Source organism: Thamnophis sirtalis, unplaced genomic scaffold (assembly GCF_051295495.1).
Source record: "Thamnophis sirtalis isolate CommonGarterSnake01/CBP01778 unplaced genomic scaffold, rThaSir2_p1.2 scaffold_7, whole genome shotgun sequence".
Classification (NCBI taxonomy): domain Eukaryota; kingdom Metazoa; phylum Chordata; class Lepidosauria; order Squamata; family Natricidae; genus Thamnophis; species Thamnophis sirtalis.
The window spans coordinates 31,128,085-31,151,032 of NW_028261387.1; the positions used below are offsets into that span (position 1 = coordinate 31,128,085).

The 22,948-nt window shown below is 41.1% G+C and overlaps 1 protein-coding gene across 6 annotated transcripts in view; it reads left to right on the top strand.

Moving 5' to 3' along the window:
• The first annotated feature begins 1 nt into the window (after position 1).
• The window catches only part of NDC1 (NDC1 transmembrane nucleoporin), a 28,475-nt gene continuing 5,528 nt past the window's right edge, over positions 2 to 22,948 (top strand). The window contains exons 1-15 of one of the 6 annotated variants that reach the window (XM_087719633.1): positions 2 to 151; positions 2,381 to 2,501; positions 3,075 to 3,176; positions 3,768 to 3,948; positions 4,852 to 4,990; positions 8,823 to 8,931; positions 10,855 to 10,906; positions 11,836 to 11,968; positions 12,227 to 12,319; positions 12,685 to 12,766; positions 13,513 to 13,671; positions 18,036 to 18,293; positions 18,413 to 18,531; positions 20,286 to 20,336; positions 20,887 to 20,950. In XM_087719633.1, the coding sequence (XP_087575759.1) occupies positions 119 to 151; positions 2,381 to 2,501; positions 3,075 to 3,176; positions 3,768 to 3,948; positions 4,852 to 4,990; positions 8,823 to 8,931; positions 10,855 to 10,906; positions 11,836 to 11,968; positions 12,227 to 12,319; positions 12,685 to 12,766; positions 13,513 to 13,671; positions 18,036 to 18,293; positions 18,413 to 18,531; positions 20,286 to 20,336; positions 20,887 to 20,950 (1,696 nt within the window). In that variant the 5' untranslated portion in view covers positions 2 to 118. Of the gene's footprint in view, positions 152 to 2,364; positions 2,502 to 3,074; positions 3,177 to 3,767; positions 3,949 to 4,851; positions 4,991 to 8,822; positions 8,932 to 10,854; positions 10,907 to 11,835; positions 11,969 to 12,226; positions 12,320 to 12,684; positions 12,767 to 13,512; positions 13,672 to 18,035; positions 18,294 to 18,412; positions 18,532 to 20,285; positions 20,337 to 20,886; positions 20,951 to 22,948 lie in introns of all 6 variants that reach the window. The other 5 variants (XM_087719634.1, XM_087719637.1, XM_087719635.1 and 2 more) reach the window with 5 other exon arrangements.

The following is a 22,948-nucleotide window of genomic DNA, read 5'->3' on the forward strand; positions in this document are numbered from 1 at the left end:
GTTACGATGTGTGGTCTTAAAAAGACGTCATTGAAGCTATTGCCCTACTACTGGCAGGAGAGCGGTGGTTGCTGGGAGTACATCCGGGAACCGATACCGTTCATTGCCTTTTTGCACGATGGGAGATGTTTCAACGCGGGAACAGCTCAGTGTACGTATAATTCCACGCTCGTATTAAACGCTCCTAAAGACTAAGCGCGCACGCTGGTCATCCACATATTCATGACTGCGATGATTTCGTGATACAAAAGCGTGTAAAGGATACTTGCTTTCTCGCACGAGAATCTGCAACTGCTCTTATGCGTTTAGGGGATTCGTGTCAAAACGCGCCTGCAATGACTCAACATAGATATGAAAATATAAAGATGCCACGCTTTTTTAATTTTAATTTTCTATTAAGCTGGACATTTTTTCCCATCCATGGAAAATCCTGAAATTGCCACTGGCCGATCCTTTTTGCTTTTAAAGGAGCCGTAATGCTGTCAGCAGGTTTTCAATGGCTGGATTCACGTGGGAAGCTAAGCCATAGGCGGTTATTTTGCACATAAACGTGCAAATCCAGTAATTGTGATTTACAAAATATGGCTTTTTATTCTTTTGTGAAGCCAGCATTGTCTTTCATTCAACAATTCAAATAAACCATAACTTTATCACTAAGTTTATGTAAGAAACTAACCAGTATGTTAGGTCCTGAAGCTTTCTTTTTTTTGGGGGGGGGTGTAATCTTGTTAGGAGAAGGGGATAGAAATTTCGCTGAATTGCTAGTGCTGGAAGATTTCTCCTTTTAGGGAATTGAGCATGGAAAATGGAGATTCTGCTCATCACTTTAAAAGGAAAATAACTTGTAGTCTTTCCCAATCTAGTGCCATTCAGATGAATGGTGGGTTGCCCATTTTTTATTACTAGTTCACTCATGCGCATGCGCTCACTCACACGCATGACGTTTTTACACAGAAGCATCCAGGCAGAGCCTCCCACCGCTACTACCGGTTCGCCTGATCCAGGCTAAACCGGGAGCAACCACCCTTTGATTCAGATGTTTTGGAATTACAACGTTCAGAAGTCCCAACCAATCTTTGGCCAAGTTGGTTGAGAATCATAGAAATACTAACACATCTGAAAAGCAGGAAGTTGGGAATCTGAAGGATTGTGGCATATTTAATTATATTTTTATCCCATTCATCCTCAGTAAGGTCACTACTACATTTGCATATTTTGTCAGTATGCAATAATTATTCAGTTCTGCAACTGAAAAAGCTTACCTATTAGAGCATCTCTAATAAGATAATTAAAAATATCCTCCAAAATAATCCCAAAGTAAATTACATACACATGAAGGGCCACTGATCAGGCTAGCTAGCAGGTCAGGGAGAAAAAGAATTACGGTAAATGTAACCAGTCTCAATAAAAGTGATGGACTGAGCCCCCTTTCCCATCCTTTTCATTACAGTAGATGGTGCTTTTAAATAAAATACTATCCAAGTATGTTAAATCTGTTTTAGATACAATTGGCCTAATTTTCCTGTGGTAGACAAATACAGCTCTTTTGTAGATTGACAACTATACATGCCTTTGAAAACTGCTTAGACAACCCCATGTGCCAAAAAAGCTTACCGGAACTTGAATTGTAAACATTCAGCTGTGTGAATGGAGCTTTAGAATCAGAACCATAATTTTTCATAACTTTTTCCTTTGTGCTTCACTCTGCCTATATAGATTCTGAGATCATTGACTTCCAAGGTTGAAATCCTCTATGATTATGAAAGTGCCCTCTTTCCCACAGCCTCTGGATAATTTTAGTGAATTTGCCACTCGCAATGTATTTCAGGCATGTGTTCGTGCACCATACTGCATCTAGTTTGATATGAAACAAGGGTTTTTAATGGAGTATCCTGAGGGGCCCCCTTGTTTGCTGGCCCCCTGGCCAATGCCCAAGTCAACTTACACTATTTAGCAAATTCATGCTTCCTCTTTTATTGTTATTGAAATACAAAAGATCAAAATAAAGTCTGTGGAAGCCTGGTAGTGGTCTAGGTCATCCTGCCTGTGGTGTAAGAAAGGATGGGACTTTGTAGCTGAGTTTAAAAAAACAACTAAAGAAAGAAATGATTACCCTATTTTGTCCCTGTTTCTGCCTCCAATTCCCATTCCTGGATACTAGACGAATGGTATTAGGTGAATTTCAAATTAACTCCCCTTGTTCTGGTGACCTACCGTATAACAATCTCGGGTTAAAAACTATTTAAGTTATTCCACTGTGATCTCAGTTTGGATTTATGTGACATATTTTATATAAAGCTGAGTATGTTTGGTGGCCAGAATTTTTATTTTTAAACGCCACGTTTATCTTTCCCCAACTATCAGATTTTTTCCTCCCTAGATCTTAAGATGGAGAGCAGCAGCAAGCATTGCTTGGTCTGTGCTATTGCTTCCTCTGTGTGTGGCAGTGTTCATCAGCATTACCACTATTGACCTCTTCCATCCTGTTCAGTGGATCACAGGTATGTACAAAATGTACCCAATGTTGGATAACAGTGCTGCAGAATAATACAGCTGCATAGTATTTTGTTGTATTTTAATCACGCTGCTTGGTACTTATTATGTTGATAACACTTATGCAGCATTTCAAATTGATTGTCACATCTCTGATTATGGTTTATGATAACCTCTAATTTAATTAGAGGTTTAGTTAAAAAAATCTGACAAAATCTTGTCAATTTAAGAGAAACTGCCAGAATAATTTAGTTGCCTTTTGCCAGCTCTTAGCTTTTACTAAAGTTAGATAAAACTAAGATTCAGGGAAAGGCAGCTAAAATTTTCTCCTGCATGCATGGATCGTACATAAAACCATGGGATTCTCAACACTGGGTTGAGAATTGTGTTAGAAACTGTAGAGTCTTTGGTGCTTTCTGAGCTTGGTTGTTTTCTTATAGACATTTCATTATCCAACTAGGTAATATCTTCAGTGCAGATGATCTTAGGACGTTATTCAGACGTATAGGTCCTAAACTGTTGTTCCAGTTATAGCTGCTTTATAATCCTTTCTCAAAAGGAATTCACTTTTTCTGTTCCAGATTCTTTCAATGATTTATATACATCCTATGTGATCTTTTGCATACTCCTGCTGTCTGTGGTGATACTGGTAATAAATGTCTTCAATGTTCAGTTTCACGCAGGTGGGTACTGAAAGCCGTATCGAATAAGATGCACCGCCTGGCCCTGATTAGTGTCCTAAAAATATCCTTACTTTTAAGATACATTTTGGGGTCTCTCTTATTCTATAATCCAAAAAGAAATTGAGTTATTCTCCTAATTGTTCCTTGAGTCATCAGTATCTTAAGAATTCTCACAAAGCTTTATCATTGAAAAACTTCTCTAATGGGCAGGGTGGTTTGAATATGAATACCTTTCATATTAAGAGCTATCTAAGAGCCGAGGTGGTTACTGCAGGCTGCTTCAGCTGACTGTTAGCTGCAGTTTGGCAGTTCAATTCTCACCAGCTCAAGGTTGACTAAGCCTTCCATCCTTCCAAGGTGGGTAAAATTAGGACCCAGATTGTTGAGGGCAATACGCTGACTCTGTAAACTGCTTAGAGGGGGCTATAAAAGCACTATGAAGCACTATAGAAGTGCTATTGCTATTGTTATCTAATATTAAAATAAATGCTGTGGTTGGAATGCCATGGTTTGGAACATAATGCAATAGAAGGGAAACCTAAGGAGTCATTTAAGGAGGAGATGGTTAATGTTGTTTTCTTTATTTTGCAGTTGTGCCTTCTATTCACTGCTCCCGTTTAGCCCTAATAAGCAAGATTATCCACCCGCAGCAGGTGATCCACTCAGTTGCTCATGCTGTGATGGGGATGCTGGTGGCTTGGTGTGCTGCAGTTATGACCAAGGGGAAATTCCTCTTTTTGTCCATGCCCTGCACAGCTACCACTACAGAAAGGTATAATCCCAAAGCTTTCCATTTATACATAACATGGAAAAATGAATAAAAACAACATGACCAAAAATTTTACAATACTATATTTATACACTTTGGCTCGTCCAGGGATCTTCTCCTGGCAGTTCTGTGATCTTTGTTTGCCAGCAACAGACAAGCCATAGTGGATGGCATAGCAGGCTGGTGGGTGTGTTTGTAATCTTTCCCCACTGCAAGGAGAAAATGCAGATTTTGGGTTTGGACATCATGTTTTTTGCCTTAATTAATAAGTTACTCATGTATGTTGTAAAAAGCCCAATAGTGATCTTTCTCTCCTCTGCCCCCTCCATTTCAAGTGTGGCAATAACACAAATAATTTTGTTCAGACCAATTCTTTAGGATTAAATCGTCGTTAAAAAAATAATTGACATCAGTAAGCAGAAATATTTTCTTTGGGCTACCTTTGAGTAGAAGTCACATTGTGGCTTCTTGCTTCTGAGACGTTAATCATTGAGGAAAAACTATTTTCACGGCTGCTAATCACAGTCCTGTAACATTTGTACATTCCTGTCAGATAGTGCTAAGACACTTGTGCTGTGGGAAAGATCTTGTGTGAAATTTTGCTGCGTTGTTTTTAAAACAAGGGGAATTAGTTTACAAAAAAGAGGATTCCTATCCCTTCCAAAAGTACTAAATTATCATGTATTTAAATCAACCTTCTCCATTCTCATGATCTCCAGATATTTTTGAACTTTTATTGAATGGAAATTCCTGGAGGTCTGATCTCAGCATATCTGGAAGTTTGCAACATTCCATATAGATCTTTTTAAGAAATGCAAAATCAGATGATATATTTTTGAAAGGGAAGCAAAGAATAGAGTTCTGCGTGAACTGTATGCAAACACTAAAATTGCTGTTTTGCTGCAGTGCTGCTGATGCTACCCTTCACACATGCTTGAATGAATATCATCTCTTCCTTTTACTCCTTGGAGCTTTTATGGGTTACAGTTACAGTCTTCGATATCTTGTCAACAATTTGAACTACCTCCCATTTCCTGTCATACAAGTAAGTTCATAAAATATAAGTGTACAAAGACTTTACATCTGATCTGCAATAATGCCCAGGAAAAGAGCTTTCCTCAAAAAATACCTACAACATTCCCACATTAGGCTAAGCCAGTGCAGGCTTGGCTTTAGCGTGATGGATAAACCCTTTGTTATGCTGTAGTTACTTTTTTGTTTGTTTGTTACATAGACAACATAATCACATAACAATAGAAAAAGAAAGGCAGAGGGAAAAGAAAAAAAAAAGGAAAAAAAAAAACCCCACACACAAAAAAGAAAAAAAAACCCATCATCCCATACAGTATGTCATTTGATTACAGGTGCTTTAACCTTTATCATTCTTATACATTCGTTGTTTCATTTAATCGTTTTTGGTTTCGTATCGTTTCTTACTCCCCTGCCTATAGCAATCCATCCCTACTACCTTTCCCCTCCATACACACACCCCATATCTCTCTGTTATATATTTAATAGACGCCACAATAATCTAGGGTTAAAAAAAAAAAAGGGAAAAAACACAAAAAAGAAAAAACAACAACCATGCTTTAGTTACTTTTATAGGATACATTCACATATTACCCTAAACCCACACAATCAAGTCATATAATGGCTTGTTGTGATGTTTCAGCTCTTAGGATGAAAGCTGGGACTTACATATAGGGAGATACAATTTAATGAGGACAATTTAACTACATGTGACTTCTTAACCAGAACAATATGTTTTCCGTCCTATTTTTTTTTAAGCCTGTCCTTCTCAGGATTGTTAGGCAATTTTACAACTGGCTACTTGGGAGTTACCATTTATTTTCATTATTTATAAGCCATTCCAATTAATTCCCTATGCAATTATTGAAAAAGGAAGTATAAAACAGCTAGAACCTTAAGACAACAAGGTTGTTATGCAACTTTACTTATGTATTGTAAACTGTTTTTATGAAGTTAGCAGTATCTCTTTGTGTGTTAGCTAGAGAATAGTGCCTAAAAGTACATGCTAAGTTAGAACAAGAGCACTAAGTATTTGTATATAGCTAGCAAGACCATTTATTTATACACACAGACATATACCGTATTTCCCTGAAAATAAGACAGGGTTCCCTTGCGAACTGGCTCCCAAAGAGTCGGGCACAGCCTCCGGGGCGAAGCAGCCATAAGATGACCACACTCATGAGCAGCTGCCCAGCAAACCCCCTTTCCAGCCAGGCAGAGCGCCATTCACTGACCTAGGGAGTATCTCTAAGGCGCCAAGGCATGTGGTGCTCTGCCCGCTCCCCAGCTCTTGTGGCTTGGCACATTAGGGATACCCCTTAGGTCAGTGCATGGAGCTCTGCCCGGCTGGTGAGGGGGGTTGCACAAGTGCCTGTTCTACCCCTGCCGCGCTCCGAGCATAACATCTTCTCCGGCTTCGAAACTCCAAAGCCCGGCTGCCGAGTCTTCCAGCAGCGGCCACTCTAGGAGTGCGCTCTATGGTTGTGGGCCGGCTGCCGGACAGAGAGTCTTCCATCAGCCTGCTCGCGCAACCCCCCTCTCCAGCCGGGCAGAGCTCCATGCACTGACCTAGGGGGCGTCCTTAATGTGCCAAACTGCGGGAGCTGGGGAATGGGCAGAGCGCCACGTGCCTGTGCTTTAGGGATACCCCCTAGGTCAGTGAATGGTGCTCTGCCCGGCTGGAGAGGGGGTTTGCTGGGTGGCTGCTCGTGAGCATGGTCACCTTATGGCTGCTTCGCCCCTGAGGCTGTGCCCGGCTCTTCGGGAGCCTGCTCACAAGGGAGCAGCTGCCCGGCAGCTCCCCCCTCTGGCCAGGCAGAATGCCACTCCCCAACATAGCGGTATCCCGAAGGCACCAAGCAACATGAGCGCCTTCCCTCCCCTGGCTCCCGCGGCTTGGTGCCTTCAGGATACCGCTAGGTTGGTGAGCGGTGCTCTGCCTGGCCGGAGGGGGGGATTGTCCAAGGGGCTTATTTTCGGGGGTGGGCTTATATTTTTGCCCATGCGAAAAATGGGCGAGGTCTCACTCGCCAACTTCAGGCTGGTGTTTTCGGCTTAAAGAGTGGTCGGAGCTGCCGTCTTTCTATAAATCTTGGTGGGGTGTATGTAGAGTGCTGGCTTTGTTTCAGTATGTGGATTAATTAGTTGTGTGGTTGTATCATGATTGGTAGATTGGTGTTGATTGGTGCTGGCTGTGTGTCCGTTGTTGTTTTGTGTTGTAACGTCCTGGATGGTGAGTGGGGCTCGTTGATTAGGGCTGGTTTCCAGATGTCTGGTAGGTGGGAGGTATCGTCACATTTATTCATGTTGTGGGGGTGTTTCTCTATTTTGATAGCTTCCATAATTATTCTCTTGTTGAAGTGTTCAGTTTCGGAGATTAATTTTGTTCTTTCAAAATTAATTTCATGTCCTGTAGCTTTATGCACGTATCGCAGAACACAAGAACGCAGTAAGAAAAAAAGAAAAAACTTCCTCCCTTTTCCAGCAAGCTACAGGACATGAAATTAATTTTGAAGGAACAAAATTAATCTTCAAAACTGAACACTTCAACAGGAGAATAATTATGGAAGCTATCGAAATAGAGAAACACCCCACGACATGAATAAATGTGATGATACCTCCCGCGTACCAGACATCTGGAAACCAGCCCTAATCAATAAACGAGCCCTACCCACCACCCAGGCCGTTATAACACAAAACAACAACGGACGCACAGTCAGCACCAATCTACCAATCATGATACAACCACACAGCCAATCAATCCACTTACTGAAACAAAGCCAGCACTCCCCACTCCCCACCAAGATTTATAGAAAGATGGTAACTCCGACCATGCTTTAAGCCGGAAACACCAGCCTGAAGATGGCGAGTGAGACCTCACCGAAATGTTGCAAATATCTTTATTTTTTCTCAATAATAACTCTCCAGGTCAATTTTAGCAATTTATTTATCGATGGGGAAATTTTTTAATCTGATTAAATATATTTGGTTTATTTTAGTCTATGACTTATATCAGAAAATTTTAGAACTTGAACAGCTTCGTTGAATTTCAACCTTTGTATTTTTTGCACATTGCTAAAATTGTTTTAGCCATTGGAAAAAAAAGTAGGTATTCTAATTTGTCTACATCAGGTTTATCTATTTTGGAAGACCTGCTTAGTCATCAGGAAAACCAGAAATGGAAGACCTGTTACATGATGTGATCAGGCTCTTTTTAAAAAAATTTGAAACCAGAGATACAGCTGCATGAATTCACATAAAGTTGCAAGAATGTTAGTGCAGTTTAAAATCCAAGTAGAGAAAAAGGGTTCTATGTACAGTAGTTGGGAAAAGTGTCTGATCAATAATATTGAGCTCCAAACTTGGACAAATATATCTGAAATTTATCATTTCCACTACCAAATATGCTGCTGTGTGCGAAATACACCTTTGTTTTTTAGATGAAGGAAAGGTCTTAGCATAGTCTTAACTTCATATGTACCTATGGTAGACCATAGAACCCTATGTTTTACTGTCGAAATGTATGGAAAAAAATGACTTTGCCAAAGTACACCTAGTGCAACCTCTTTGTACTGATTGCCTGTCATGAGATATGTCATAAAGCAATAAAGCACGTATAAAAAGTATATTGATGTGTAGCTGCAATACATAAATTAAAGTCCTACCGCTAGCTAATAAATATTTTACCGTATTAAAGTAGGGAAAAAATAAAACTTTAACCTGCAACTTTATCAGGCAAGCTCCTATAATGTGGTAGGATTGGAAGATTGTCCAATTTAAAGCATGAAAAAGGTCATCACGTTCAATATGATATTCCATTCAAAAATATATGTGTATATTTTTTTCAGCAGTACAAATATCTGCGCTTCAGAAGATCTCTTCCCCTGCTGGCAAAACATAGTTGCGTGGAGTCGCTTTATATGGTTAGGAACTTCTGTGCTGTTTATTACTTCTTTGGTAAGAGTTCCTTCTCTATCCCTTCCTTTCCTGGTGTGCAAAGCGATAGAAAGAGGTGAGGCACTGAGGTTGGTTTTAAGACAGGATGAATCTTAACTTTTGGTCCTGGGATCAATGGAAGAGGAGTTATTGCAACTGTTTCTTTTCTTTTTTTCTGTATATCCATATGGGCAATATAAATGTGGGAGGAGCCCAGGGGTGGGATTCTACCGGTTCAGACCGGCTTGGGCAAACCAGCAGCTCAGACTATCAACTGGGAGCAAACTGGTTCGCTCCGACTTTCAGCTGGACCTGCCCACCGCCCTTGCGCTATATTCACCTATATTCCCTTTTCTGAAGCCCAGCTGATAGGCGTGGCAGAGTGGATTGCCGCGCCTCAGCTGTTTTCTTCTCCAGCAGTAATGCGGAAGGGGATTTCTCTGTAAACTGCATGCATGCACAGCGCACGTCAGGCGGATGCTCAGTGAACCGGTTGTTAAACTGGTAGGATCCCACCCCTAGAGGAACCTATTTATTGCATTTACTGTATATGGTGCCCTGTTACAGAAGTTCAAGATTATGTACATAACATGCCCTCTCATTGTTTCTCACAACAATCCTGTGAAATAAGATGGATGAGAGAGTGACTGATTTTGCTAATGACTGACACTGGACTTGAACCTAGGTTCCCCAAGTCTGGGTCTGATTGCCTTGACTATTTGTTGTGGCCCAGCAGGAGCTGTTGGAGCTGCCGATGGACTCCGATAGCGAGGACCCCTATGAGTCTGCTATGGAAGATGTGGAGGAGCCTGGGCAGGGTTCAGACTCAGAGCAGGGACCAGAGAGGCTGGTTGGCCATCAGGAGGCGCCTGAGGCATGGATCAGTGGGGAAGATCAAAGGGAGTTTGTCCCTGACGCCAGGCAACGAAGGGCGGAGAAACAGGCAGCAGTTATGGAGACAGACTCATAAGAGATAATCAAGCCCAGGTGGTTGTGGCTTGGCCCCTCTCAAGAGAGTATATAAGAAGAGATTTTGGGAGGAGTCCTTTTGCAGGACACATTCGTAGTAATCTGGAGAACTCCTTTTCTGGTCTGCCTTGTATTCCCGTGTCTGTTGGAGTCTGGGTTGCTGCCAACGTCTTGCCAGTGAGTCGCGTCTGGGCTTTCAGCCAACAGGATTATAATTGCTATGAATAAAGAGTGGCAAACAGCTACGCCTGTGTCTGTGTTCATTACCGGACGGAGGGGGGCCAGAACAACTATCATTATATCATTCTGGCTCCCTAGAAAAACTGGCCATTTGAGGAATACAAGAAGATTGTTCTGTGTGATTATTTTATTTATGCCAAGTATAGCAGCTACTTTTCGGCAACTGAAATCAGATGAAGTCCATTACTATGACTTCAGAAGTCCCAGTTAATAAGAACATAGAAAAACATATTTTGCTGCAAGATGCAAGAAGCATTTCTTGGTGCGTTGTTGAGTAATGTAAAACGTGAGTTTGTGTATAAATGGTGATCTGAAACTACTCAAGAAACCAGGATCGCGCTCTCCTCCCCTCCATACTGATACTTCTGTTTGCATTTTGATAGTATTGATAGCACCCTTAAGATGTCACAGAAGGAAGATGTGTCTTTCTCTGTAGGGTTCAAATTCAGTTCTCTATCCCTGGAGCAGTCTATACATATAAGAAGGTATTTATATTGGGGTGTGATCCTGACATAATGAGACTTTGAAATCAGTGGAATAGGTTAATAATAACCAATCATGCCCTGTTGATAGTGCTCAGATTATTCTAACTGAATTTGGACATTAAAGTATATTAAAAACAAACTCTTTGGGTTTTGTATTGGCAGTATAATTTTTTTGCTGAAAGTTCTGCATAATTTATCAAAGCAAATTATGTAATGTTACCCATTGATTGTCCTGTTTATGATTTCTCAGGTTATATTCCAAGGACATGGATAATGACCACAATGAACCTTCGTGCTGATAGGTTAGTACCTATAAACATGTATTTAGGTTGAATTGTATCTTCCCTACTCTATAAACTATAAAAAGCAATATAAGTGCTTCCAGTTAAGTTCACAGGTTGTGATGAAGTGTGGGATAAAGTTTGCTTTTTAAGTGTGTTTTATTGGTGAGGACTTAAAGTGCTTCTAAGAAGGGATTATATTCTAAGAATGTATCTGTAAATTGAAAGGATTCTGTACAATGGTTTCAAGGGACACATATTTTCAGGTGACAACATGAATCCAGTAGGGCTATAAATTATTTCCGTGAAACATTTGTTTGATAACTTTAATAAGTAAATTCCTTAAAAAGATTTTCCTAAAAAAAACAGCATATCCATTTTTCTAAAACATGGGTGATGATATCAACGCAATAACAATATATTGAGCATTCATCAACCAAACTTATTCAAAACACATCTTTGAATATTCAATTTGTTCACTTACATAACTTACAGGTAGTTCTCGACTTGATTGTAATGAAGCTTGTTCACCATAGTCATAAGTCGTGACAGTCGTAAAGCAGGTCACTCATGTGACCAACCTGATTTTACAATGGCGGTCGTTCAACAAACACCACAGTTCTTTAGTGAACCAATTATTTGCTATTGGCTGGTTTTGCAAGATATTGGAAGAGCCAGTTTTCCGTTTTTCTCATGTGACTGAGAACTGCAAACTGTCATATATGCCAAAATTCATCCATGTGGCCATGGGGATTGGATTATAAGTTCCCCTGGGGAGGTCTAGCTTTGAATGGTTGCTAAGCAACCAGTTGTAAGTCGAGGATTAGCTATACTGTGTTTAAGGCTCAGAAGTTGTGCTTTTGATAAACTGCTTATATATTCATATCGCACCCATCAAATTGTATGAAGGAAATAAACTGTCTATTTTTATTTGTTTAATGGTCTTTCAGCAATCTCCCTCTTCTAGACACAGTGGCTGGTCTCCTGGATTTGTCTCTTCTGTATCATAGCTGGTTATGTGGTTTGTTTCTACTCATGACTTGGTACATTGCATGGCTTCTCTTCAGAATTTTTTCAACTGAGGTGGGTGCCATAGGCCCCCTGCTACCCAAACACACTATCCCTGCTCTCAAAGTAGCTTTCATTTCAAAAACCCCGCTGTTTAATACAACTACTGTTATAATAAAGTCAACATCATGGCATTATATTGAATAGATAACATTCCCATCAGTGTGTTGATTTTGCTATTTTGACAAGCTTGCAAATGAGTATTGTGCCTTAAGTAACATCCATAAAAGATGGCCTCTTGCTTCAGCCGCAGTAAATGTGTTCTACTTTCAGGCACATCACTTTCCTGTCCAGCCAACCTTTGCAGAAGAAGCAGACCAGTGTTTACCTAAAATCTTAAACAGCAACCCCCCACCCCTTTTAAAGGTATGGCTCTGGCTGGATGTGGAAGCTGTCAGGCGGTATAATTATGTGTGTGATTATAATAGAAATTATACAAGGAGAATTTGGCAACAAAATCGAGTTTTTATTATTGGTTGGCATGTCAAAATCACAAATTAGCTGTAGGTTATCCTTACTTGCAGAAGCTAGATTGGCACCTTGTCTGTTATCAAAGCCAAGCAAACTAACTTGTGTCTTAATTCAATTTGTGAATCCAACCATATGTTCTGATTGCTCTTTTTAAAGTTTTTTTTTAAAAAGAAACTTTGTATGATTATGGTTCAACTCTGGAAATTAAAAAGCAAGATAGCCAGCTTTGCACTATTTCTAAAAAAAATATTTCTCTGTAGTTTTTGGCTTTACAGGACCTGATGTTTCTTTCTCAATATTCTTCTGTGCGTCGTCAAGAGGTGTTTAGCTTGAGCCAACCAGGTACTTGAAAAATTACTGATGTTTTCCTAAATGAAAAGGAAGGTAATAAAGAGTGAGAAGTAAATTGGTTTCCTTTGAGAAGAGTTTTGTTTGCATTTGATATTTTGAATGTGAGCATGACATAGCTTTACTTTTTTATTATGAATATTTAGTTATAAAATTTACTTATACATTACTTATATAGATTTTTATAGAACCACATATTTTTGGGACTTCAAAGTATTTAAGGTCAGAAGAAAACTGGCTTAGAAAATATCTTAAGACAATTATTTGTACTTTTTGTCCATTGGTGAATATAAAGAGGTATAAAATAGAACATGGCAATTAGAATAATTACCTTGCACATTTTTCCTAAACTGTTGTTGGTCAATAAACCCATATAATGTTGTGTTATCACCTCTGACATTCCAGGATGTGTAGGCTTGATTCTGATAACCTAACAGCTTAGGAGCAATAGAATCTTGATTAAAAGTTTATATTGTATGGGGATGTAAATTCTGTACCTCACACATTGCTCCATTAATTTTTTTCTGGTTAAATATTTTGGATTAGAAAACTGTTTGTCATATTGTTGACTGATGCTGTTGCAACAAATGATTATTTCTATTAATATTAGTAAAATATGTTTTTTGTCAAATAAGTGGTTTTCTTTCTGTTCTAAATCTGTTATCATAAAATCAGAATTAAAGGCACTATTTAAGGTTATTGTTATAGGTACTCATTGGCATTCTGTGTATCTCTGACAGGTGGACATCCATACAACTGGACTTCAATTTGCGGGGAGTGTTTGAATCTACTAAGTGATCTGACACAAAAGCTGATAATCCAACAAGAGATTGCAGCTGCAAATGGAAGGTTGAAACAGCCATCTGCAGGAGACTTGCCACAGTCCTTCAGTTCTCCAGGTAATGAACAATGTTTAATCCAACAGCTACCCAATCTGAGTTGCCAAGATGATTGCTAGGTGGCAGCAAAGAGGTAGAGATATTTCTTTGCTGCCATCTAGTGGTCATTTGGATTTGCAAAATCAAAATCTGGTAGCCTTAGCCTTGCAGTTTTTTGAGCCTTTAAATCACACCAAGTCTGTCAGATAGGAAAGAACTGCATTAGAAAAAGAGTTGGCTAGTGTACTAATGTAGCATTCATGAAAGTGTGAGAGAAAAAGCAGAGTGGGTTTCACTGGCATTTTAACTTTTTTTGTCTGATAACAAGCAACATGCTAATGAACTGCTTTAGAGTTAATTTCTTGGTATAGTTTCATTGGCATAATTAAATCATGTCATGCCTCCCCCCCCCCCAAGATCCCATGGCTACATTTTGGACACTTGACAACCAGCTGACATGGCAGCACACCACAGTCACATCACCACAATTTGTGATTTTTTTTGCCAGTTTCTGACAAAAGTACCCATTCGGGAGAATGGTTTGCATCTACAACCACGTGATTTGTTTAATAGTCACCATAAAAACAGTTGTAAAATCAGGTATGTTCATATGGTACCTAAGCCTATGACTTTCCAGTCCCAATTGTGGTTGTAAGTTGAGAGCTATCCGTACTCAGATATATCATTGTGGCAATTTAAATTGCTGTGGTCTATGTCCTAATACAGTGATGGGTAAACTTTTCCGGATCAAGTGCCCAAAGCATGCGTGAATGCGTGCGTGCGCACCCAAACCCCCAAAATGCAATGCATGTTCACCCCATGTGCCTGTGTCCTGTGCACGTGCCCCATCCCCATGCAGGCGCGTGTGGCCCCGCGTATGCATGTGCATCTCCCACATGCGTGAGCGGCCCCCCACACACCCCACACCCCTGTGCATGTGCAGCAGACACCCGAAGACCAGCTGACCAGTGGGAGGCATGTGCATATGCGTGGCAGAGCTGAACTGGGGTGATGGCTCAAGTGCCATCAAAGAGGGCGCTGCCTGCCACCTCTGGCATGCATGCCATCGGTTCGCCACCACAGTCCTAATACATTGGGTTTATTCAACCCACATTATCAAGGATAACCATGACAAGTATAATTAAATAACCTCAGAAGAATGGATCTTTATTTTTTATCCCACAATCTATAGCTGGTAATCCACATGTGGCACCTTAGCATCTCATTTGCAGTTCTCAGAGCTAGCATTGCAGAGGTTTATATACAAGTAGTCCAATTTCAGTTATTCTATGTTTTAGCTTTTTTGGATTCCCCCCTCCCCCCCCCCAATTCAAGAATTTAACACTTTTGAAAGCAAGTATTCTCATTCTTGGGGACGTGGTGGCTAAGAGGCTGAGCTTGTCGATCAGAAAGGTCAGTGGTTCGAATCCCTAGCACTGCATAACAGCTTCTGTCAACCTAGCAGTTCGAAAGCATGTAAAAATGCAAGTAGAAAAATAGGAACCACCTTTGGTGGGAAGGTAACAGAATTCAGTGTGCCAGCCACATGACGACGGAAACGTCTTCAACGCTGGCTCTTCGGCTTTGAAATGGAGATGAGCACCGCCCCCTAGAGTTGGGAACGACTAGCACATATGTGCGAGGGGAACCTTTACCTTTATTTTATTCTCATTTTTATTGAATGTCCACAATACCCCAAATCAGGTCAAAAGAAATATTTGGGGCCACTTTTTTAGATGAGGATGGTCAGAGTTGAAATGGAAATAATTTCAGATTCTCAATTCTACTCTCAAAATCCTGAAATAAATGGGCCCTCCTCCTCCTGATAACATCCTAAAATAATCTTCAAAGATCTGAAGACTGAAAGGCTCCTAGCTACTTTGATCATTTAAACCCTATTCATTTCTATTCTGTACCCTTAATATAATATCTATATTGCCAGCTATTATTGATAATCAAAAGATACAACATAATCTCCAGGTGTAACTTGGAGATTCATTATTGGATTTACACTTTTCCATAAGTCATGGTTTGTCTTAACCATGGCTTGTTGAAGAAGCCTAAATTAAGCTATAAATTGTGATTTATAAACCAAAGCAGCGGAGTTCAGACAACTAAGTCAACCACAATATATTTAGTCTCTCTCTCATTTTCTGTATTCGTAAATGTCCTTTCTGCAATGCCATTTAATAATAATCGCTTCAGCTGCTGTAAAATCATATGTACACATCTATTTAAACTACTTCCACAAATCTGTTTCAAAATGTGAATCTAGAAATGCGAAAAATCGGAGAGAAGTAAGATGTTTCTTAATAAAATCATGTTTGATTCATCAATTTTCCAATTTCAATTTAATAAAATTTGTATGCCGCCCTCTCCCTAGGGACTCTGGGCGGCTTACAGACAGATAAAAAACATTTAAAAATTTAAAAATAAAGGTACATCATTAAAATTGCACATCATCCATTCAGTGTAGGAGGGGCTGGACGTTTATCAACAGCCCCAGGCCTGCCGGAACAGCCAGGTCTTGGTGGCTTTATGGAAGGCCGGGAGAGTGGTAAGGGTCCGGATCTCTACGGGTAGATCATTCCACAGGGCTGGCGCAGCTACAGAGAAGGCTCTCCTCCGGGGAGTCGCCAGCCGGCATTGTCTGGTCGACGGCACCCGGACGATGCCCAACCTGTGAGATCTAGTTGGTCATTGGGAGGTATGTGGCAGGAGGCGGTCTCTCAGGTAGCCAGGTCCTAAACCATGTAGGGCTTTAAAAGTAACGACTAGCACCTTGAAGCGCGTTCGGAGACCAATAGGGAGCCAGTGCAGCTCGCGGAGGATGGGTGTAACATGGGTGTATCTAGGTACACCCAATATTGCTCGCGCGGCTGCATTCTGGACCAACTGCAGTCTTCGAACACTCTTCAGGGGCAGCCCCATGTAGAGCGCATTACAGTAATCCAGTCTTGAAGTGACGAGGGCGTGAGTGACCATTCGAAGTGCCTCCCGGTCCAGATAGGGCTTCAACTGGTGCACCAGGCAAACCTGGGCAAACCCCCCCCTGGTCACAGCTGACAGATGGTGTTCTAACGTCAGCTGTGGGTCCAGGAGGACACCCAAATTGCAGGCCCACTCTGAGGAGTGTATAATTTCACCCCCCAGGCTAAGAGGTGGAATTTTTGTCCTTGGGAGGCAGCATCAATAGCCACTCGGTCTTGTCTGGGTTGAGTGCAAGCTTGTTCGCTCTCATCCAGATCCTGACAGCCTCCAGGCACTGGCACATCACTTCCACTGCTTCGCTGAGTTGGCACGGGGCGGACAGATACAATTGAGTATCGTCCGCATATTGATGATATTTGATCCCGTGCCGGCGTATGACCTCACCCAGCGGCTTCATGTAGATATTAAATAGGAGGGGGGACAGGACCGAACCCTGCGGCACCCCATATTTGAGGGCCTAGGGGTTGATCTCTGTCCTCCAACCAACACCGACTGCGACCTGTCTGAGAGGTAGGAGGAGAACCACTGTAAACGGTGCCTCCCAGTCCCACCTCCCGTAACCGCTGTAGAAGGATACCATGGTCAATGGTATCGAAGGCCGCTGAGAGGTCAAGAAGCACTAGGATAGAGGAATGTCCTCTATCCCTGGCCCGCCAGAGATCATCGATCAGCGCGACCAAAGCAGTTTCAGTGCCGTAACCAGGCCTGAACCCCGACTGAAAGGGATCCAGATTACCTGCTTCATCCAAGGTCCGTCGGAGTTGAAAGGCCACCACTTTCTCAACAACCTTCCCTACAAACGGGAGGTTGGAGACTGGACGGTAGTTGTTTAAGATGGCTGGATCCAGGGAAGGTTTCTTAAGGAGGGGTCTCACCACCGCATCCTTTAGGGGGTGTGGGAAGGATCCCTCCTAGAGAGAGGTGTTAACAATCCTCTGGATCCAGCCACGTGTCACCTCCCTGCTGGTCGAGACCAGCCAGGAGGGACACCCGTCTAGTAAACAGGTGGAGGCACTCACCGCTCCCATGGCCTTGTCCACTTCCTCAGGGGCGACAAGTTGAAACTCACTCCATAAAATCGGATCAAGACCCTCCCCCGGCATCTCGGCTCGTGCTGTCCAAGTGGAGTCCAGGTCCGTCCGAATCCAAACGATCAAGCCCATTCCGAGAAGAGTGATATTTTAATATCGATTTAGCATAGCCACTTCACATCTCAGCAGTCTTGCTTTTCTTAGTGGAAATTGTACTAGTAATTTTCTTTTGTGTTTCATACAAGTTACAAAAAGAATTAACTCCGTTATTCGCTGTATCTAAGTTAGCAGCTGCCACTTATTTTGTTGGTGCAAGGCATCCTGAATGTAGCTTTTTAAAATATGATTCCTTGCTTGGAGCAGCTCCTGAAGAAAGCTCATTCCAGACGCCAAGGACCAGCATATTTCCTCGAGCCCATATGCATTCCCTGGTTAAATCGTCTCTGTTGCCCTTAAAAACATCACCTGCATCTGATCTTGGAAGCAATTTAGGATCACCTTTTAATACTTCCCTTTTGGGTCATAAGCCTGGACTGTTGGAGTTAAACTCTCCTTGGCATGGATCTGTCCAAAGTCCCCATATTATGAGAAGAGGACCAAAACTATGGACATCAAGTTCAGGTAGGAAATATTATTATGTCAATTTTGATCTGGATCATCCAGTAAGATAATTATTAAGGAACTTTGTTTTAAAGAAATAACCTTTTTTTAAAAAAAAATGGGATGGATTTTTCTTACAGATCTGCAATTGACAGGCTACCCCGATGAACCTCACCCAGTGATGGTGGTTGCAAAAGATGCTAAGGAAGCAGCAGAGCCAGGTTGTTTCTACATGTGGTTACAGAACAAGAAAGAACAGGTATTAACCACAAGTGAAACAATGCACAGTATATTTTCTTTGTAGGTGGTCCTTGGTGACCTCCTGTTGGCTTCCCCAGTGATTTTGCTTGTGGGAACCAGTGTGAATATCTCAAATGTGACCACTGGATGCTGCAATGTTGTATTTGCAAGCCAAGTGCCCAGATTATGACGATTGTAGGGATGCTACAATAGCTGGAACTCCAAGGATTGGTTTTAGAATAGAATAACAGAGATGGAAGGGACCTTGGAGGTCTTCTAGTTCAACTTCCTGCTTAGGCAGGAAACCCTACACCATTTCAGATAAGTGGTTATCCAACATCATCTTAAAAACTTCCAGCGTTGGAACATTCACAACTTCTGGAGGCAAGTTGTATCACTGATTAATTGTTCTATCTGTCAGGAAATTTCTCCTTAGTTTTAAGTTGTGTCTCTCTTTGATTAGTTTCCACCCATTGCTTCTTGTTCTACCCTCAGGTGGTTTGGAGAATAGTTTGACTCCCTCTTCTTTGTGGCAGCCTCTCAGATATTGGAACACTGCTATCATGTCTCCCCTAGTCCTTCTTTCTATTAAACTAGACATACCCAGTTCCTGCAACCGTTCTTCATATGTTTTAGCCTCCAGTCCCCTAATCATCTTTGTTGCTCTTCTTTGCACTCTTTCTAGAGTCTCCACATCTTTTCTACATCGTGGTGACCAAAACTGAATGCAGTATTCCAAGTGTGGCCTTACCAAGGCATTATAAAGTGGTATTAACACTTCACATGATCTTGATTCTATCCCTCTGTTTATGCAACCTAGAACTGTGTTGACTTTTTTGGCAGCTTCTGCACACTGTGGTCATAAGTACCACTTGCTAAGCACTGCTATAAGTTCAAACAGTTGTTGAATGAGTGGTTGTTAAGCAGGTGTACTTATAGTGCATTTCTTTCTTTTTTTACATAGGAAGGATTAATTCCAATCATTTTAAGACTTGGGTATATTTATAGTTCAGGATCAATCAAAGTGGTGCTTCCAGATACCCAAATATCTGTCTTAGCACAAAGCTCCTTGATTCAGCTGATATTTTATAAAGATTATTTTAATTGAAAGTGACCATGTTAAGAACATAACTGATAGCATCATATTGTGGATCCAGCTAGTGTGCTAGAGAGACCTCCAGGGAGCTACTTTAAGTTTTGGTAAAAATGTATTTTTTAATTGACAATTGTCCCTCAGGCCACCAATTTTGAAAATAGGCACATCTAAGACAATGATTTGTATATACTCTTAGAATTCCAGTTGTGCTCTCTGTTGTCCACCCCAGTACGGGTTGTCCTCTACTTACAACCACAATTGAACTCAAAATTTCTGTTGCTGAGACATTTGTTAAGTAAGTTTTGCCCTGTTTTACGACCTTTCTTGCCACAGTTGTTAAGTGAATCACTGCAGTTGTTAAGTTAGTAACACAGTTTGGCGTTCCCATTGGCTTTGCTTGTCAGAAGGCCATAAAAGGTGATTACATGACCCCAGGACACTACAATTGTCATAAATATAAATCAGTGGCAATGGTTATAAGTGTGAAAAAATGGTCATAAGTCACTTTTTCAGTGATGTTGTAACTTTGAAAGGTTACTATGAACTGTTGTAAGTCGAGGACTACCTGTATAGGAGAAAAGCTTTGATTAAAGCTTACAACTGGAATTATATATTATATATTATTCTGAATTACTTCATATATTCTTTAGCACTTCATAGATTTCTTTTTCTTCCAGATCAGAAATTTCTTGTCAAAACGAGTCCTGATAATGTATTTTTTCAACAAGGTAAGACAGCATGTGTAAGTCAATAATTGGCCTTTTTAGGATAGCAAGTATTTTTACTAATAGCAATAACACTTAGAATTATATACCACTTTACAGTGCTTTACAGCCGTCTTTAAGAGTCAGCATATTGCCACCAACAATTTGGGTCCTCATTTTACCCATCTTAGAGGGTTGAGTCAACCTTGAGCCTGATGAGATTTGAACTGCCAAATTGCAGGCAGCGGGCAGTCAACAGAAGTAGCCTGCAGTACTGCACTCTAACCACTGCCCCACTGTGGCTCCTAATGCTTTTCTTTAATTCTTAAACTAGAATTTTGTACAATGATTTTTGAAATGGTACTTTGGAAACTTACATTTTAACTACTGATTTAAATTTTAATAATTGATTTAATTTATCAGCAACTTGGTTTGCAAGGATATTAGAATTAATTGGTTGAACATTGGAACTATTAACACATTAAATAGAACTCTTGCAGATTAAATTTGCTATTAGTATTTAAAACCTGCAGCTAACTTCATTAATTAATTTGCAAAACATTTTATTCTCCAGCACCCTGAAGCATCAATCCAAGCCCTGTTTTCGGATACCCAAATACATATTTGGGCTTTGGAAGGTAATCTCTTTATTTTTAAAAAAGTTTTTTTCATTGTATTATATTTCAAAGGAAAATTACAAAAAATAAACAATACAGAAAGTAAACAATGAAACAATAAAACACTCTATTAAAAGCTTAATGAACCACCAAAACCCCACATATCCCTAAACAAGATTTTTTTTTTTTAAAAAAAAACAATAAAATAATAGGAACAATTTCTTTATACCTGAAACATCTCCCAAATAGGTAACACGTTGCCATATATCTGTTACTTGCCCTGCTTTTTAAGGTCATTGAATATCACAGATTCATCTTTAGGTTGCTTTTTAAGCTATACATACACATGCCCTACAACTTTTGGGGCGCCCGGGACCGGTTCCTTGAAGAGAGGTTTTTCCATGGCCCAGAGGGGGCGTGGTTTCACATGCTGCCTGGATCCCACAGATGGGGCTTCACTTGTTTGTATTGTATTGTATTGTATTGTATTGTATTGTATTATTTGTATGCCGCCCTTCTCCGGGAGGACTCAGGACGGCGAACAATTCAAGGGGGAAAAAAAGGGGGAACATAAAAAACAAAATACAAATAATAAAAGTAGACAACAGTCGCACAACCATACATGTCGAGAGGGGAGGGAACTCATCACCCCCAGGCCTGCCAGCAAAGCCAGGTTTTGAGGGCTTTTCGGAAGGCCTGGAGAGAGGTGAGGGTCCGAATCCCTGCGGGGAGTTCATTCCAGAGGGCCGGAGCTGCCACAGAGAAGGCCCTCCCCCGGGTAATAGCCAGGTGGCATTGGCTGGTAGATGGCACCCGGAGGAGGCCAACCCTGTGAGATCTAATGGGTCTGTGGGAGGTAATTGGCAGCAGGCGGTCTCTCAAGTACGGGTTTGCACGGGCCAGTTTCTGGCATGCCGCAGATCAGTGCTGGTCCATGGATCGGGGGTTGGGGACGCCTGCCCTACAGGACTGAAAGGCCTAACCCTATCATTGGCTTTGGGTAGACTAGGTTAGACCTTTATGGAGATGGGCGGTAGATCAGTGAACAGGGTATTGCTTTTCTTCAGATCCCCCTCTATTCCAGCAAATAGCTCATCTACGCAGTCTTTGGGACTTTACTTATCCAGGGGTTTGTAAAAATTGTGTTTAGATTTTTGGAGACATTACAATTTAACCAGGCAGAGAATCCTCCATTGTTACTGAAGAATGGCTGCCACACAGTTTTCATAAAAGCCTTGAACAAGAGATTGGGAAAATCTCTCCCTTAGAAACCTGGATATAAATTGCATTCTGAAGGTGAAAAAAAATCTTCACCTTGTTCTTAAGATTTTTATAACTTTGTTTGGAACATGTTCAGTAAATCTTCATAAAGAAGCCCTGAAAAATCTTGCTTTCTTTGAAGTAGGAGTGGCCAAGAATTTGAAACATCTTTCTGCTTTTTATGATCTCATACCTGCTGCGGTGGCTCAGTGGCTAAGATGCTGAGCTTGTCGATCAGAAAGGCCGGCAGTTCAAATCCCTAGCACTGTGTAAGGGAGTGAGCACCCGTTACTTGTCCCAGCTTCTGCCAACCTAGCAGTTTGAAAGCACGTAAAAAATGCAAGTAGAAAAAATAGGAACCACTTTTGGTGGGAAGGTAACAGCGTTCCATGCGCCTTCAGCATTTAGTCATGCCAGCCACATGACCACGGAGACGTCTACGGACAGCGCTGGCTCTTTGGCTTTGAAACGGAGATGAGCACTGCCCCCTAGAGTTGGGAACAACTAGCACACATGTGCGAGGGGAACCTTTACTTGTTGCTTGCTTGCCATAGGCAGAGGTATCCTCTTGAATTTGCTATAGGTACTGTCGTTGATTACAGGTGGCCTTTTTCACCTGTTGAGCTGATCTTGCAGATCCCAACTATCTTTCTTCTTCACCACCTAGCTTGATTTCTGCCAATTTTTATGGCTAGATTCTAGATTAGGGTCCTTTTTAAGGAGTATTAGGGTGGGGCATTCAGCTGGAGGACTCCATGC